The 16,354-nt window shown below is 28.4% G+C and overlaps 1 protein-coding gene and 1 long non-coding RNA gene across 30 annotated transcripts in view; one reads left to right on the top strand and one right to left on the bottom strand.

Moving 5' to 3' along the window:
• Positions 1 to 16,354, top strand: part of LOC100214186 (uncharacterized protein PF3D7_1120600) — a 60,494-nt gene that overhangs the window by 39,294 nt on the left and 4,846 nt on the right. For 10 of the 27 annotated variants that reach the window (XM_065817697.1, XM_065817691.1, XM_065817693.1 and 7 more), the window contains 10 exons: positions 3,410 to 3,610; positions 3,713 to 3,898; positions 12,965 to 13,150; positions 13,263 to 13,445; positions 13,565 to 13,714; positions 13,828 to 14,013; positions 14,160 to 14,300; positions 15,563 to 15,712; positions 15,865 to 16,023; positions 16,168 to 16,341. In XM_065817697.1, the coding sequence (XP_065673769.1) occupies positions 3,410 to 3,610; positions 3,713 to 3,898; positions 12,965 to 13,150; positions 13,263 to 13,445; positions 13,565 to 13,714; positions 13,828 to 14,013; positions 14,160 to 14,300; positions 15,563 to 15,712; positions 15,865 to 16,023; positions 16,168 to 16,341 (1,716 nt within the window). The remainder of the gene's footprint in view (positions 1 to 3,409; positions 3,611 to 3,712; positions 3,899 to 12,964; positions 13,151 to 13,262; positions 13,446 to 13,564; positions 13,715 to 13,827; positions 14,014 to 14,159; positions 14,301 to 15,562; positions 15,713 to 15,864; positions 16,024 to 16,167; positions 16,342 to 16,354) is intronic. The other 17 variants (XM_065817709.1, XM_065817701.1, XM_065817706.1 and 14 more) reach the window with 3 other exon arrangements.
• Positions 6,288 to 8,055, bottom strand: LOC136090782 (uncharacterized). 3 transcript variants are annotated; one of them, XR_010643718.1, is made up of 4 exons: positions 7,993 to 8,055; positions 7,675 to 7,750; positions 6,650 to 6,748; positions 6,288 to 6,421 (listed from the first exon to the last, which is right to left on the bottom strand). It is a non-coding gene; the product is annotated as an uncharacterized LOC136090782 (long non-coding RNA). The 3 variants fall into 3 exon arrangements; XR_010643719.1 differs by having other exon boundaries at positions 7,679 to 7,750; XR_010643720.1 differs by lacking the exon at positions 7,993 to 8,055 and adding an exon at positions 7,885 to 7,977 and having other exon boundaries at positions 7,679 to 7,750.

Raw genomic sequence — 16,354 nt, 5'->3', positions numbered from 1 at the left:
GTATAGTTTTACAATAAAAGCAAAAATGTTTTTAACTAGAAAGTGCTAATTACAGACAAAATAATATTTTAATGTTATTAACTGTTTCTTTTTCTCATCTCTTTCCGAGCAGTCATCTCGGGCACCACTCTAGGGAGGGGGGGCGCTAAAAAGAGCAAAAATAAATGGAATTCACAACTCAGATCCAGAGCCAATAACTGCTCAATAACTAACAGTAACACAGCTGAATTAAAGAGCAAGTTTGAGAACAAGAGCCAGTCAGCCAGAACCCGAACCACCAGTAGCAAGCAACCTCAAGGAAATATAAAATTATCCCAAACCTCAGATCTTCTAAATGTGCTGATGTCTTTGAAAGTAGCTATCTTTTATTTTTACTTTTTATTTAATTTTTATTTTTTTCAAAATGTAAATAAACAGTGGTCAAATGGTTACTGTTCATCTAATTTTTAACGGGAAAAAAAATGACACATTCTGAATTACAATGGTTTTACACATGATGTTATTCTGTTTGTATTTTTAGAGTGGTCAGACAAACACTGATTTACTAAAATTTAAAGAGCTAAAAATAAATCAAAAAGGAAAGAACATTGTTCTCAAAAAATGTAACAAATTTTAAAATGCTAATTTTTATTTTTATTTCAGCTGCATTTATCAAAATGATAGTAAAGGCATTTTTTCTGAAAGTTCGAAAGAGAAAAAAGCTTGAGCCTGAACATTGAAATTTTGGCTTAAAGTTTGAATGTTCAAACTTTAAGCCAAAATTTCAATGTTTTAGGTTGAAGATCTTTCTATTCCTGCTGTATTGTCATTTCTTGATGTTGGTTTGACCAAACAACACAGCAACCTATCATGTTGCAAAGTCTTTTGTTGTTTGGTCTTACAAAGTCTTTTGTTGTTTGGTCTTGCAAAGTCTTTTGTTGTTTGGTTGCAAAGTCTTTGTTGTTTGGTTGGCTGTGTTGTTTGGTCAAATTTGACCAAACAACACAGCAACCTATTATGTTGCAAAGTCTTAGAACTGAGATCATAGCTCGTGGGTCTGATTTATTTCAAAACAAGAATGGACCTTTTGTTGCAAACTCAGGAGGATGTTCAATGAACTCGACGTGGTTCAAACGACAACTTGCTAATGGTTATGAAGTGGGTTGTTCATGGTTGTTATACTCACCAGTTAACAAAGTAGCTTATTGTTTCTGTTGTTTGTTATTTCCAACTTCCAGCTCAAATTCAATCTTTCTTTGAATCAGCTGGTGGATTCACTAACTAGAGACACACAGATTGATTAAAAGATCATGAGAACAGTCCCTGTCACCGCAAATCATTTACTATATGGAAAGAAGCTGAATGAAGAATAATTTATGGAAAAGGAATAAATTCAGAACTCGAAGCCTAAATTGAATCTGAAAAGCAACACTGGCAAAATATCTTTAAAAGAATTCTTTCTTGTATTAAAGCTCTTGCTTCTCAGAATATGGCTTTACGTGGTCATAGAGAAAAACTTAGTACTGCTGATGAAGGAGCCAATATTGGAAACTTTCTTGCCCTTTTGAAACTCCTTGCTGAGTATGACCTTCTCACTTCAAACCATCTACAGCATGCTAAAGAAAATCCAGAGTCTGTCTCTTATCTGTCTCCAGACATTCAAAACAAATTCATCAACCTACTTGCCTGTACTGTTAGAGATAAGCTCCTCACCAGTATCAAAAGTAAGTAAATTTGGTATCTTACTTAATTCGACTCCTGATCTGGGACATCAAGAGCAGTTATCTGAAGTAATAAGATTTGTGGGCATTGATTTTGTTACCAAGAATGTTGCGATCAGAGTCATTTCTTGGATACATTGATATCCATGTCAAAGATGCAGCAATTCTTAAAACTGTTATACTGATCAGACAACCTACCACTGGCAGATTGTAGATTCCAATGTTACAACAACGCTGCTGTGATAACAGGCTTCAACAACAAATATGTGACCAAAACCCTTGATCATTGTTTTCGAAATGTAATAACCATAGTTTGAACTTTGTTGGAGTTCATGCTGCTAATATAGATCCTATAGTCATAACATATTTTGGAACAGTTGAAAGCATTTATCTATTTTTTACTCGTTTGACTCATTGAAATGCTGTTAAGATCACTGTTAAATGGGAAGCAGAAACCAGATGGAGTACAAAAGCAGAAGCTGTTAAAGCAATTTCTGAAGGAGTCACTGAGTTGGTTGAATTTCTTGAAAGTCTTTCAGATGACATAAGCCAGACAATGGATACAAGAAATGAAGCTGGAACTTCAAAATATTCTGAAATTTAATTTTATTGTTTTACTTCATGTCTGGAACAACATTCTTGGAAAAGTAGACTGTGTTCAATAACGACTGCAAGATCCCACAATGAACTTTAAAGATGCAGCATCTGATATAGAAATGTTGGAAAATTATCTCAAAGAGATTTGTGATCATTTGTGCCAAAATGCAATTGAGTATAGCAAGGGTAGATGTAGGGCATGGGGAATTGAAGTTGAGAGGAGAGTCAGGCAATGGTAAATAATGCCAGGTGAAAAGGCTGGAGATAGTGGCCTCTCTGCTGAAGATAAAGTTAGCAGAGTTTTGAAAATGATATTGGATTGTTTCCAACAAGAACTAACAACTCGCTTTAGACAATTAAATTATCTCAATGAAAAATTTCTTGCTCGATGTGATTCTTGCTTGATGTGAGAATATTGCTAAAGAGGGTAATTGGAAACATGAGTTAAATTGAGTTTGCATTATGATTAGCATTTGCATTTTTTTAATTAAATTTGTCATTTACTTGGAAACATTAAGTGTTTCTTTTTAGTTTGCATGTATGCTTCAGGGATAACGCCAATTTTTAGCATTGCCCTGGGCACCAGAAACCCTAGCTATGCCACTGGTTTATTAAAATCTAATACTCTGTGGAATTTAAGAAATTGATCACTTATATTAAAATAAGAAAAAAAATTTTACTCTAAAATTTTACATTTTTTTTGTTTGTATAAAATGTAATGCATTTTCTAACATTGTCATCAATGCTAAGAAAGTGTAAATCCTTTTTAGAAATACACCGTATTTGGGTATTTATAAAAAATAGTGAAGTCCTTCAAAAAAGTTAGATGCCTTCTAGATCTTCCAAGTTTAATTTATTTTGTCCTTCTGTGACAATGAATATGATTTTAGGCTGACATTAAAGGCTTGGTGTGGGACAACTAACAACCCTATATTTACCTTCAAGGTTGAAATTGTAAATTTAACTATTCTGCTATTGAAAAATGTCAAAATAGTTAGAACATGTTTTTGTTTTGTTTTTTTTATGTTTTATATCACTACTTTTCAACCCTGCCCATCAAGTTTTAATGTTAAATTAAATTCAAAGTAAATTTTCATCTTTATTAAATTTAGGAAGACAATATTGAATCTGAAAAAGATAACTCATCAATTGATAATAGTGTTAAAGAAACACAACAAGAAGAATGGCATGATGAACATAAACATGATACAGAAATCAATAAAAAAATGAAAAAAGAACCAGTGGTGGTTGCTAGCACTAGTGAGGTGTTTTCAGAAAGCAACAATGAAAGCAAAACAGTTAAGTTTCTCTTTGTTAGTTGATTTTTAAAATGCTTTGTATTTTTGTTATGTTATTTTCTTTAAGTTTAACATCAATTTAAATTTAAAATTTATATTCATCTTTATTAAATTTAGAAAGACAATGTTAAATCTGAAAAAGATCAATCATCAGTTGATAATAATGTTAAAGAAACACAACAAGAAGAACATCATATTGAACATAATAATGATTTAGAAATTGAAAATACATTAAAAGAAGAACCAGTGGTGGTTTCTAGCACTAGTGAGGTATTTTCAGAGGGCAACAATAAAGAGAAAACAGTAAAGTTTCTTTTTGTTGATTGTTTTCAAATTAATTTGTAATTTTGTTATGTTATTTTTCATTAATTTTTAATATTATTCTGCCTATCTGGACCCTTAGCATACAGGACAATGTAAGTCTGTTCCCCATGAACCATCTATTTACTTATTCTTTATATGGTCTTGTTACTTTAATGTTTTTTAGTAAACTGTAGAAAAATATTCATTTGAAAATCTGGGTTTTGGGTTAATGACTAAAATTTGATACTTTTTAAAATGTAGACTGGGAGAAAGATAGTTTTTTTCTGCTCTTTTCAGTGTACTTAGAGCATTTTAGAAACCTCTTCCTGTTAATTAAAAAAAAAATAGTTTGAATGTAACATCTTCCTATTTTAGGAACAAAAGTTAAATATGTAAATACGCTAGTATCTCGTATTTACAAGAGCTAGGGTCTCTTGTAAAAACGCTAGTATGTGATGTAAACTAGCGTTTACAAGAAACACTAGCTCTTTAGAGCTGTGCCCATTATAGTATTTGTAGAAAAGAGAAAGAGAAGCAATATTACGGCGATGTGATAATGGTTGGAGGTTGGCTGCAAGAGCAGGTCCAACTATGTTTGCAATTCGTTTTTGCACCTTGGCTAAAAGAGAAAAGGCATAATTGAAAGATCCGCCACAGATATGGCAACAGTATTTCATACAAGGACGGATTAGAGATTTATAGAGATAAAGAATAAAAATTTGGAATAAAAAAGTTGTGAGCATGATATGTATTAGCAGATGTGCAAAATATGTATTAGAGATGTATTAGTAGATGCTAATATTGCAATCAATTTGATATATGATTTCCAAGAAAGATAAGAAGTAAGTGTTAATCCTAGAAGATGAAGTGTAGATGACTCATCAAGTACATTACCATTCATAAATTAGAAAGATCTAGATAATTGCGATAATGATTAGCTGAAAAAAATTGAGTTTTATCTGAGTTAAAGTTCACCCGCAACTAAGAGCTTCATGCTGTACCAAAAGTGACAACAACAAGTAGGTCTGTTGAACATTGCAAGAGGTAGGACTCAACAGAAGAAAAGTTACTTTAAAGACCACAAATATTAGTGAATAATAGATTTAGAGAACTTGGTGATGACTTTTTACTCATTTTTGGATTTGTTAAGCATCTTGACTCAAAGCACAGATAGTACTCAGTGCGCTATTTAATATTCCAAGCAATTGCCTCATTACTATTAATAAATCTATGCTGTAACAAAGGGCTCCATGCAACATGACACCATGTGCAACATGGCACTGTTAGTACTCTGATACTTTACAACTGTTGATGGAATTAGCCTCTATGAGAACTTCCACAGAGTTCTGGAAACATGACTGCCAACTGGCCTCAGAACCATAAAACTGCATTTTAGAGCTGTACCCTCATTATGAGATAATATAATGATTTTTCTAGTCATTAAAACAGTGACACAAGCAAAACCCATGCGTTGAGTCAAAAAGATCCAGCATTCAACATCCTATACTGGAAACAATGTGTTTTAAATAAATCTATGCCAGCCTAATTGGTGACGAAGGGGTGCGAAGCTAGTCAACAGATAGAATCTGTTTACCCCTCAAGTCTTAGCATAAGAGGCCTTCTACAATACAGAAGCCGGATGCATTCAATGCCTCCCAGTCTAAACCAAGAGTCTTAAGGCAGGGGGAGTGTTAAGTCAGAGTTGGCTTCTCTAAGCCTTTGCTTACTAAAATAATCCAATAGGAATCCTAATATGGAATACAAAAAAACTCCCATGGAAAATCTATGGAAAAACACATGAAAAAACCATGGAATTTTCATGGGTATTTGGAACACCTTTCTATGAAAAACTCATGGATTTTCCATGGTAAAATAGCATGTTTTGTTTGCAAGTTTTTTGACCTTATGTTATTTCAATTGTCCTATTAAACCATAAAAAGCAAATTTTATCTCATAACTTGTTATTATTATTGAGTTCTTTTAATCTATGGGATTGCTTTCACGGAATAAAATCAGTAAACAAAATAAAATTTAAATCTTGTTGAATCCTACAAACCTATAAAAAATAATAGCTATAATGCACCTAAAACATTAAAAATTGATTTCATCACAATATTTACCGCATGCATATGTATAAATGTACTGAAAATAATTAAAACAAAAAATTACAAGTTATAATTTTATATTATGAGTGATGCATAAAAAGTGATAAACAATTGAAATAGATTAAGAAAACAATTTTCACAGAAAATATAACAATTTACATGTTTATTATTTTATATAAACTATTTGACAAAAATTGTATATATAAATTTGATAATTATTAACTTCAAGTTTCAACAAACTAAAAAGAATTATCAAAACAACATATTCAATCCAAAAAAATATCGAGACCATTTATAAGTGTGACTGCACCACCAACTGTAATTATAGAATGAGGTAATCGTCAAACAAATTACCATTCACATTTTGATATTCATTATTATTTTCACCACAGTTAGTACCATTGTCCATTTCACCAATCTAAACAATACATCATACATTTAATATATACATACTAATTAATTTTCTTTATTTACAAAATTATTTATACTTATAATTATTATCTATTATAACTTACTTTATAATTACGGATCAACACACAACTTTTTGAATGTTTTATATAAATGTTGCTAAATGTTGGATAACATTTATATAGAAAAAAGTAACAATAAATATATTATTTATAAATAATAATTATAAGATTATTACCTCTTTTTTGCCCAAGCTATCTGCATATGTCCAAAATCATTTATATTGCCAGTCAAACTTCCCTGCTGATAATGTAGTAATTTAAATAAAATGATAAAGCTAAAATAAAAAAATTTATGCATATATATAAATGTTACCTGTATGTTGGTAACATTTATATAGAACAAGGCAGCAAGAAATATATTATTACTTATAAATCGTAATATAAAAAAAGCTTCTTCTTTGTCTGATCTAACTGAAAGATGTAAAACATTATTTCTATCGCCACTCAAACTTGCCTGCTTATAATGCATTAGTTTAGACAAAATGATAAAGTTGAAATAAAAGGACTTATGCACACACTATTAAATTCAAAATCTTATTATATTTTTACTTTACTATTTAAAACATAAAAAATATAATAAATATGTCATTTATTAAGTATAGTAATGTTTAAAACATAATAAATGTTAAATGTGTGCATAAATTAATTTATTTTTACTTAAGACAAGCACTTCACATTAGTAAAATATAAACAAATAAAAATAATTATATAATAATAAATGATAGTGCATTATTTATAAACTTTGCTTTTATATGCCTATATTTAACTGTAAAGTAAAATCTTTTGCATTAATTAACTTCCCTTTCTGATATTTCTAAAAGATTGCTGTAGTTTTCCTTCTACAACTAAGTTGTTCTTGGAACATCATTACAAGTTGAATCCCAAAGAATATGCTTATATCTTTTCTGGTTAATTCGAACTTAATTTATCATTTTATTTAGATAGCTTTTGAACTATTTTTAAGAATATTAAATGCATATAAAAACTGACAATCTTATAAATGATGAACAACATTATTTATATTGCCAGTCAAACCTGTTGGCTTATAATGTAATAATTTAAGTAAAATGTAATGTAAGTATAATGTAGTAATTTAAGTAAAATAATAAAGTAAAAATAAAAGGACTTATACACAAAATATTATTTACATATTCTAATAGTTTTGCTATTTAATAGTAAAGAAAAAGCATATTAAATATACCTACTAGATCTTGTCGCTAACTAAATCCCAACTTGAATGGTTGCGTCAACAAAAAGACAAAAACAGCTTAACAGAACTAAAATTGAATAAAACATTTATCTTGAAACAAATTGTTTTATTACTTAATAAACATTAAGTAAACAGTTTTAATCTCAAACATTTTTATGCAAACTAAAGCCATTAAAAAAAATTAAAAAAGATGAAAAGTACTAGTTATCTTTTGCGTATTAGTTATCTTAGATAAGCAGTGTATCTAATCTTAGATAAGCAGTGTATCTAATCTTAGATAAGCATTATAATGCATTATAAAATGCATACATTTATCAGATTCTAGCTATTGCAAGTGTGTCAAGTTGTTTATGTCTGTATGATCATTTTGAATCATATTAAATGTGATGCATTATAAAAACAAATTTTACTTTTTAAATATCTTTAAAAGCGCATTTGTAAAACCCATGGTGCAACATGAGCTATGAAAAAAAACTATGGTTTACCCATGGAAATTCCATAAGATTTCAATTTCCATGGAAATTCCCACATGGAAATTCCATGGAATTTTGATTTCCATGGGAAAACCATGGTTTTTCCATAGAATTCCATTGGATTTCCATGGAACACCCATAGAATTCCATGAAATATTTCCATAAGGGTATTGATGGTGGTATCAAAAAGATTATCATAGAAGCTTTCTATATTAATGCACAAAGTACTTATAATAAGTATAATATTTATATCATTTTATTAATGAGCTAATATATGTTAATATATTCTAATATATTTAATGGGCTAGAATATGTTAATTCTCATAAAAAATAACACAATCATTATTAGAGAATATTACATTAATTTCAAGATATTCAAAATAGTGAAAAGCTGAAAATTGCAAAGGCAATATACTATGATGCAATATAGCTTTATGTGACCAAAAGTTATTCTTACCTTAATTGGGACTAGTTAAACTTTTTCTAAAGGTCCACATAATAAATTTCAAATAATCAAAATTTACTAAATTAAAACCATATTTTAACAGCAGACCAAGTAAACTAATGATAGATGGTAGAACACCAAGGTAGAACTAAAGAAATCAAATAACAATAGTTAAAAGTTAAGCATGTTTGTCATGCATAATCGTTGTTGTTGAAAAGAAAAGATAACCCCTACTGTCTTAACAAAGATAATAACAGTAAAACTGTAGAAGAAAAAATAATAAAAAAAAGAAAAAATATATAATTGAAAAAAAAAAAAAGAATATAATTAAAAGTTGATTTTAAATTCGTAAACAATATGTAACTTATTAAATTTGATAACTTATTATTAAATATTTGATCCTTTTATATAAATACATTTGAAAAATCTAATTTAATAAATTTTAATTTGATGATTTATATTATGAGATGTATAAGAAATTAGGGTTAAGTATACTATTAAGAAAACCCAAACTATCATTACCCTTTAGTTTCTTTAGGTGACTAAACTTTATGTTGTAAATATCTATCTATAATATAGATATCTACAAAAAGTTAGTAAAGATAATTGTCTAGAATACGTGTATATAAATATAGATTCTTTATTTATAAATTGATTCTTCATTTGATTATTTATATATATATATTAGCAAAATAAAACTTTTACTACTTGCCTGATGATTGTGATAACACATGAAACTCAGAGTTGCAATATTAAATTATATTATAAACATTAGCATTTAGTTAATTCCTGGTACTGCGGCTGCGGGTAACAGTAACATATATACTATATATATATATATATATATATATATATATATATATATATATATATATATATATATATATATATATATTTAAATTTTGTTTAAATGAAAAACAACATTATTAATAGTACTTAAAGTTTCATGCCATACGCGGCAATTATCAACTATTAACCACATTAAAAAAAAACCATTAGAAAATACCCTTTAAAAACAAACTCTTTTACAAATGAATTAAAAATTACGGTAGAACATATATATGTATATACACACATATATATATATATATATATATATATATATATATATATATATATATATATATATATATATACATATATATACATACATATATATATTTATACACACACACATATAATATATATATATATATATATATATATATATATATATATATATATATATATCTATATATATATATATACAAACGAAAAAAAAAAAAATATCTAAACTTTAAAAACTAAGAAAAGAATCTTAGCTGTATAAGTTAGTTACTGTAAGACTCATTATAATTATGATTCAATTTTTTTTTTTTTGCTGATTTTTATACAGTTGAGTATACTTAGTAAACTAAGAATTCCTTGAAAATTTTAGCCACTAGGTCCAAGCATATCCTGAAATATGATCATTTTACTTTTAGCAGATATTGGCCAGGCCCCTCTTGTCTCCTCAGAATAACCATGTTTATTTAGAGGTTTCAAATTACATTACATAAAATTTTTTTTTTTATATAAAAATTTGTATCAGGCTTTTTTCTGGAGTGACGGTCCAATAAAATATTAAGGTTCAATTAAATAAATTTTGGCGATTTTTTGTATACCTATTTTTACTGCTTAAGAAACCCATGCGGCCTTGATGATGTTAAAAAAAAAATATTACGCACCATTCCATACGAATTGATCTTTCAAAAACTATAAAGATTAAGACCTGCATATGAATATGGATATCCATATATGGATAATGAGGCAGGCACCACTTTTTTATTGCAGAATTTTGCAATTGATTTATTACTACCTTCCAGACTAGTTGGAGCTCTGAAACTTTTGGCATTTATGAAGTGCCCATGAAAATGCATGTTAAAGTTGTATCCAGAGCTCATGACACCAAGGGGGAGGGGGCATGGGCATGTACCTCTCTTTTTTGCAGTGGAATCTTGTTATAGATTTTTCACTACCTTCCAGACTAACTGGAGCCCTGAAACTTCAGCATTTGTGTAGTCTTAATGATTGTGTGATAAATTATTTCCAGAGCAGACAATGGGAGGGTCTATAGGGCTGGGGCATAAGGGGCTGCACCCCTCTTATTTTCTTTAAAAAAAATTTTTTCCATTTAGTAAAGAAAACTTTGAAAGTATTGTCTTCAATAATTTTTTTGGTTTATACTTGTTCTATTCTGTTTTTGATCATTCTATATTCAATGTTCAATCTTTAATTCTATCAAATTCTATATTCAATCTTTCTTAAAATGTCTTAAGAAAGTTCATATGTTTATAAGAATTTTAGTTTGCAAGTATATTAATTAACACCAGTCATCTATTTAAAATAATGATTTAAATAGAGTTTTACTTTGTATAACTTAAAACATTTTGAATTGCAAAAAGTTTATATTTTTTAATGCTAAAATGTTAAAAACAAGCTGTTTAATTAACTAAAATCCAATAGCAAAAAAAAAAAAAATTTTACATAACATTATATCAATAAAGAAAGAAATTTATCACCCTTTAAAATCATTATTTCAGTTAGTATTTATTAATTCTAAAATGTTGGTAATAACATGTACAGTTGATTCCTGGTAAGTTAAACATCGATTAACTCAAACCGTTTTCTATAGTCCCTTGAAGACAATATTTTCAAAGTTATTTTTTCTTTGTTAAAAATGGAAGAAACAGTTTTTTTTTTGAGAAAATAAGTAAGGTATAATTCCTGGTGCCCCAACCCCATGGACCCTTTGGTTGTCTGCCCTGGAAATAATTTTAATACACGTTCATTAGGACTATAAAATGCTTAAAGTTACAAGGCTCCAGTTTGTCTGGAAGTTAGTGAAAACCCTATTGCAAGATTCGGCAACAAAAATGTGGGGCAAATTTCCCCTCCCTCCCCCCCTCCTTTCATATCTTGGGCCCTAGATACAACTTAACTATGCTTGTTCATTGGCGCTAAAACAATGCCCAAAGTTTCGGAGCTGCAGCTAGTCTGGAAGTTAGTGAGAAATCAATTGGAATATTCTGCCACAAAAAAGCGTGGACCATGCCCCTTTATCCATTTTTTGGAAATCCATATACTTGTAGATCAAAATCCTTATATTTTATGAAAGATCAATGAATCTGTTGTGTTAAAACGTTTTTTTGATATTATAAAGGCCACGTGGGTTTCTTGAGCATTAAAAACAGATATATAAAAACTGCCTGAATTTATTTAAATTAAAAGTTACAGGTACTTATTAAAAATTTGTTTACATTTTTTGATATTTTTTTGGATTTGCAACCCTTAAAAATAGCCAGTTACAAATTTTAAAAGTAAAAGATCAACTACTTTTAAAGTTATGTAACTTGAAATCTCTAAATAAGTGTCACAATTCTGAGGGGAAAAGAGGGACCAATCCGATAGCTGCTAAAAGTAAGATGGTCACATTTGAGGATCTTCTTGGAGCTAGAGGATAAAAATTTCAAAAAATTCTAATTTTACTAAGTTATCTTAACTGTATGAAAATCTAAAAAATCTGAGATGTGTGGTAACATGGCCTGGGTTAATTGACATGGAATTACCCTGATGACACTTTTATTTGAATTAACTATAATGTTAAAATTCAACATGAAATAAGCAACAAATCTTTTATAATGAATTATAAATTAATATATAATTGTATATATTAATTTATAAATATATACAATTATCATCAAATAAATTTAAAAACTTCTTGTTTATAATTTCATTAAAAGTATTGATTTAGAGAATTATAATGCATTTAAAATGCAACATGCGTCGGCAGCTTAATATCATTCTTATCTTCATATCCAAACAGAATACAAACTGCAACTTAGCAACAACTGCAACATCACAACAACTTAGCTACTAATCAAACAAATTTTATTTTAAAACTAATAATTAGTAACTCATAATAACTAATAAGTAATAAGTAACTTCATCACAATAAGATAAATAAAAACAATTAACCAAAAAAAAAAGATAAATTATAAATTAAAACCTGTGATGTGTGATTTGTGACAATAATGAAAACACAAGTTAAAATATTGCTATTCAATTTTAGACATTTTAAATTAAAAAAAAAATTGTTGAAACAGAAACAAAACAAAAAAAGGCATATGTAATGTTTATAAAAAATTAATGAAAGTAAAATAAATATTATAAAATTCATAAAAACCTGTAACCCTTTGAATATCACCAGATAATAACACTGTACTTAATAATTAGATTCAAATTGCAGACAATATATTTCAATTTTTTTTTTAACTGTATAACTTTTTATCAAATTTTAATATTATACAAATTCCAACTTTTTTTTCATCCATATTAAATTTAGCAAGACAATATTGAATCTGAAAAAGATCAATCATCAGTTGATAATAATGTTAAAGAAACACAACAAGAAGAACATCATCATGAACATAAACATGATATAGAAATCAAAAATACTTTAAAAGAAGAACCAGTGGTAATTACAAGCACAAATGAAGTGTTTTCAGAAAGCAACATTGACGACAAAACAGTAAAGTTATTTCAAGTTATAATATTATATGAAGTTTAAAGTTTTTTTCTGTCCCTATTAAATGTCGATTAATTAATTCATTTGAGTAATTTAAAATTCATATTAAATTTAGGAAGACAATACTGAATCTGAAAAAGATCAATCATCAGTTGATAATAATGTTAAAGAAAGACAAGATGAAAAGCAATACGCTGAACATAAACAAGATACAGAAATTAATACTTTGAAAAAAGATGCAGTGATGGTTGCTAGCTCTACTGAATTGATTTTAGAAAACAACATTGCTGACAAAGCAGTAAAGTTTCCTATTGTTAATTGATTTTTCCAATTTTCTTTTCTTTTTCATTATGTTATTTTTCATCATATTCTTATTCTATATAGAATTAAAACTTTTTTTATCCATATTAAATATAGGAATCTGAAAAAGATCAATCATCAGTTGATGTTGTTAAAGAAACACAACAAGAAGAAGGACATGATGAACTTAAACGTGATATAGAAGAACCAGTTGTAGTTGCTTGCACAAGTGAAGTGTTTTCTGAAAGCAATATTGAGGACAAAACAGTAAAGTTTCCTTTTTCTAATTGAATTATCGAATTTTTTTTTGAATGTAATTTTTCATTAACTTGTAATATTATATTAAATTCAAAATTTTTTTACATTCATAATAAATTTAGGAAGACAATATTGAATCTGGAAAAGATCAATCTTCAGTTGATATTAATGTTAAAGAAAAACAACAAGAAGAACATCATAATGGACATAAACATGATACAGAAATTGAAAATACATTAAAAGAAGAACCAGTGATGGTTGCTAGCACAAGTGAGGTGTTTCTAGAAAGCAACAATGAAGACAAAACAGTGAGTTTCCTTTTTGTTAATTTTTTCAAATTATTTATATTTTTTTAATGTTATTTTTCATCATGTTTTTATTTTTATTAAATTGAAACTTTTTTTGTATCTATATTAAATATAGGAAGACATTTTGTTATCTATATTAAATATAGGAATCTCAAAAGGATCTTTTATCAGTTGATATTAATGTTAAAGAAACACTACAAGAAGAACAACATGGTGAACATAAACATGATACAGAGATCATAAATACATTAAAAGAAGAACCAGTGGTTGTTGGTAGCACTAGTCAGGTATTTTTAGTAAGCAACATTGACTATAAAACAGTGAAATTTCTTTGTTGATTGATTTTCAAAATTACTTTCATTTTAAATATGTTACTTTTTTGTCAATCATATAACTTGAACACAACTTACATAAAAATCAAATTATATAATCTTAAAAATTTTATCAAGTTTCATTCAAAATTTAGCAGACTTGCTTGCTCTTTGTGAGACTAATTTAAATTCAGCTGTTCCTCTTTTAGATGTAGTTTTTGCTCAAATTGATCGTGCTCTTTTTCTTTTCTCCTTGCCAATATTATTAGTAATGGCAACTTAATGCTCACCACACTGAATGGCTTTATAATAATGCTCATCAAAATGAATGGCTTGGATCTAACACCACTGACTCTGCTGGCACTAAAGCCCATACTTCTGCATTTCTCGATCTCTTACTCAGATAGTTTGTAACTCATTTTCCAGACAACCCTTAACAATTACTTTCACACCTTGGTTTGTGTCATGTCTCTGACGCTAGGTTGTGTTCAGTTTCTCCTTTTTCTCCTTTAGGTGCTTCTGACCATGTTTTGGTCTTTATAACTTTTTCATCTTGTACTTCTTCTTCTGTTTCATCCTATCATTGCACTGCTTGCCACTACCCTTAAGTTGAATGAAATTCTTTTTGAGATTTCATTTTCAAAGGTCCTTGGGTTGATTGTTTCTCTCTGCTGATAAATGCACCTCCTATTTAACCTCCTGGTTCCAAGCAGGAATGGAAAAAGAAAGCTTTTATTCCTTGTTGTTTCCAAGTTAAGCTTTGATTCAAATAACTTACTGTCAAGCAATCAATATGGTTTTCGATCCTCTCGCTCTATAGCTGACTTGCTGACTGCTGTGATTAAAAGATTTTATTTTGCATTAGATGGAGGCAGAAAGGCTAGGGCTATTTTTTGTGACATACCTAAAGCTCTCAACAAGATTTGGCTTGCTGGACTTTTCCATACGCTTGCTTTTTAAGGTGTATCTGGGAAAGATTTAAAGATTATCAAATCATTTCTATGTAACCATGCCATTAAAGTCATCCTCAAAGGCCATTACTTATCTTCATTTCTAGTGACTTTTAGGGTACCTCAAGGCTCTATCCTTGGTCTTCGAAAATATTCAAGTAAGACACTAGTAAAGAAATGTTTGGTGTAGAATAGACTTACCAAAACTTATAATTTACAGATCTAGACAGCTAGTTTTTAATATTATATTAAATTCAAACTTTTATATTTTATCCATACTAAATTTAGGAAGATATTACTGAATCTGAAAAAGATCAATCAGTTGATACTAATGTTAAAAAAACACAACAAGAAGAAAGACATGATGAGCTTAAACATTATACAGAAATGGAAATTACTTTGAAAGAAGAACATGTGCTGGTTGCTAGCACTAGTGAGGTATTTTCAGAAAGCAACATTGATGATAAAACAGTATAGTTTCCTTTTGGTTGATTGATATTTTCAATTATTTTTATTTTCATTGTGCTATTTTTCATCATGTTTTTATTCTATATTGAATTTAAACTTTTTTTTATCCATATTAAATATAGGAATCTGGAAAAGATCAATCATCAGTTGAAATTAATGTTAAAGAAACACAACAAGAAGAAAGACATGATGAACTGAAACATGATACAGAAATCGAAGAACCAGTGTTAGCTGTTAGCACAAATGATGTGTTTTCAGAAAGCAACATTGATGACAAAACAGTAACGTTTTCTTTTGTTGTTTGGTTTTTCCAATTATTTTTGTATCGTTATGTTATATTTATCATGTTTTCATTCAATATTAAGTTTAAAGCTTTTTTTTTATTGATATTAAGTAAGAGACTTTTTTATCCATAATAAATATAGGAATTTGAAAAAGTTCAATCATCAGGTGATAACAATGTTAAAGAAACAAAACAAGAAGAACTTCATGATGAGCATAAACATGATACAGAAATCGAGAATACATTAAAAGAAGAAACAGTGGTGGCTGTTAGCATTAATGAGATGTTTTCAGAAAGTAACATTGGCGACAAAACAGTAACGTTTCTAT

This window comes from Hydra vulgaris, chromosome 14, assembly GCF_038396675.1.
Source record: "Hydra vulgaris chromosome 14, alternate assembly HydraT2T_AEP".
Classification (NCBI taxonomy): Eukaryota; Metazoa; Cnidaria; class Hydrozoa; order Anthoathecata; family Hydridae; genus Hydra; species Hydra vulgaris.
This window is presented reverse-complemented; position numbering and strand designations above follow the sequence as displayed.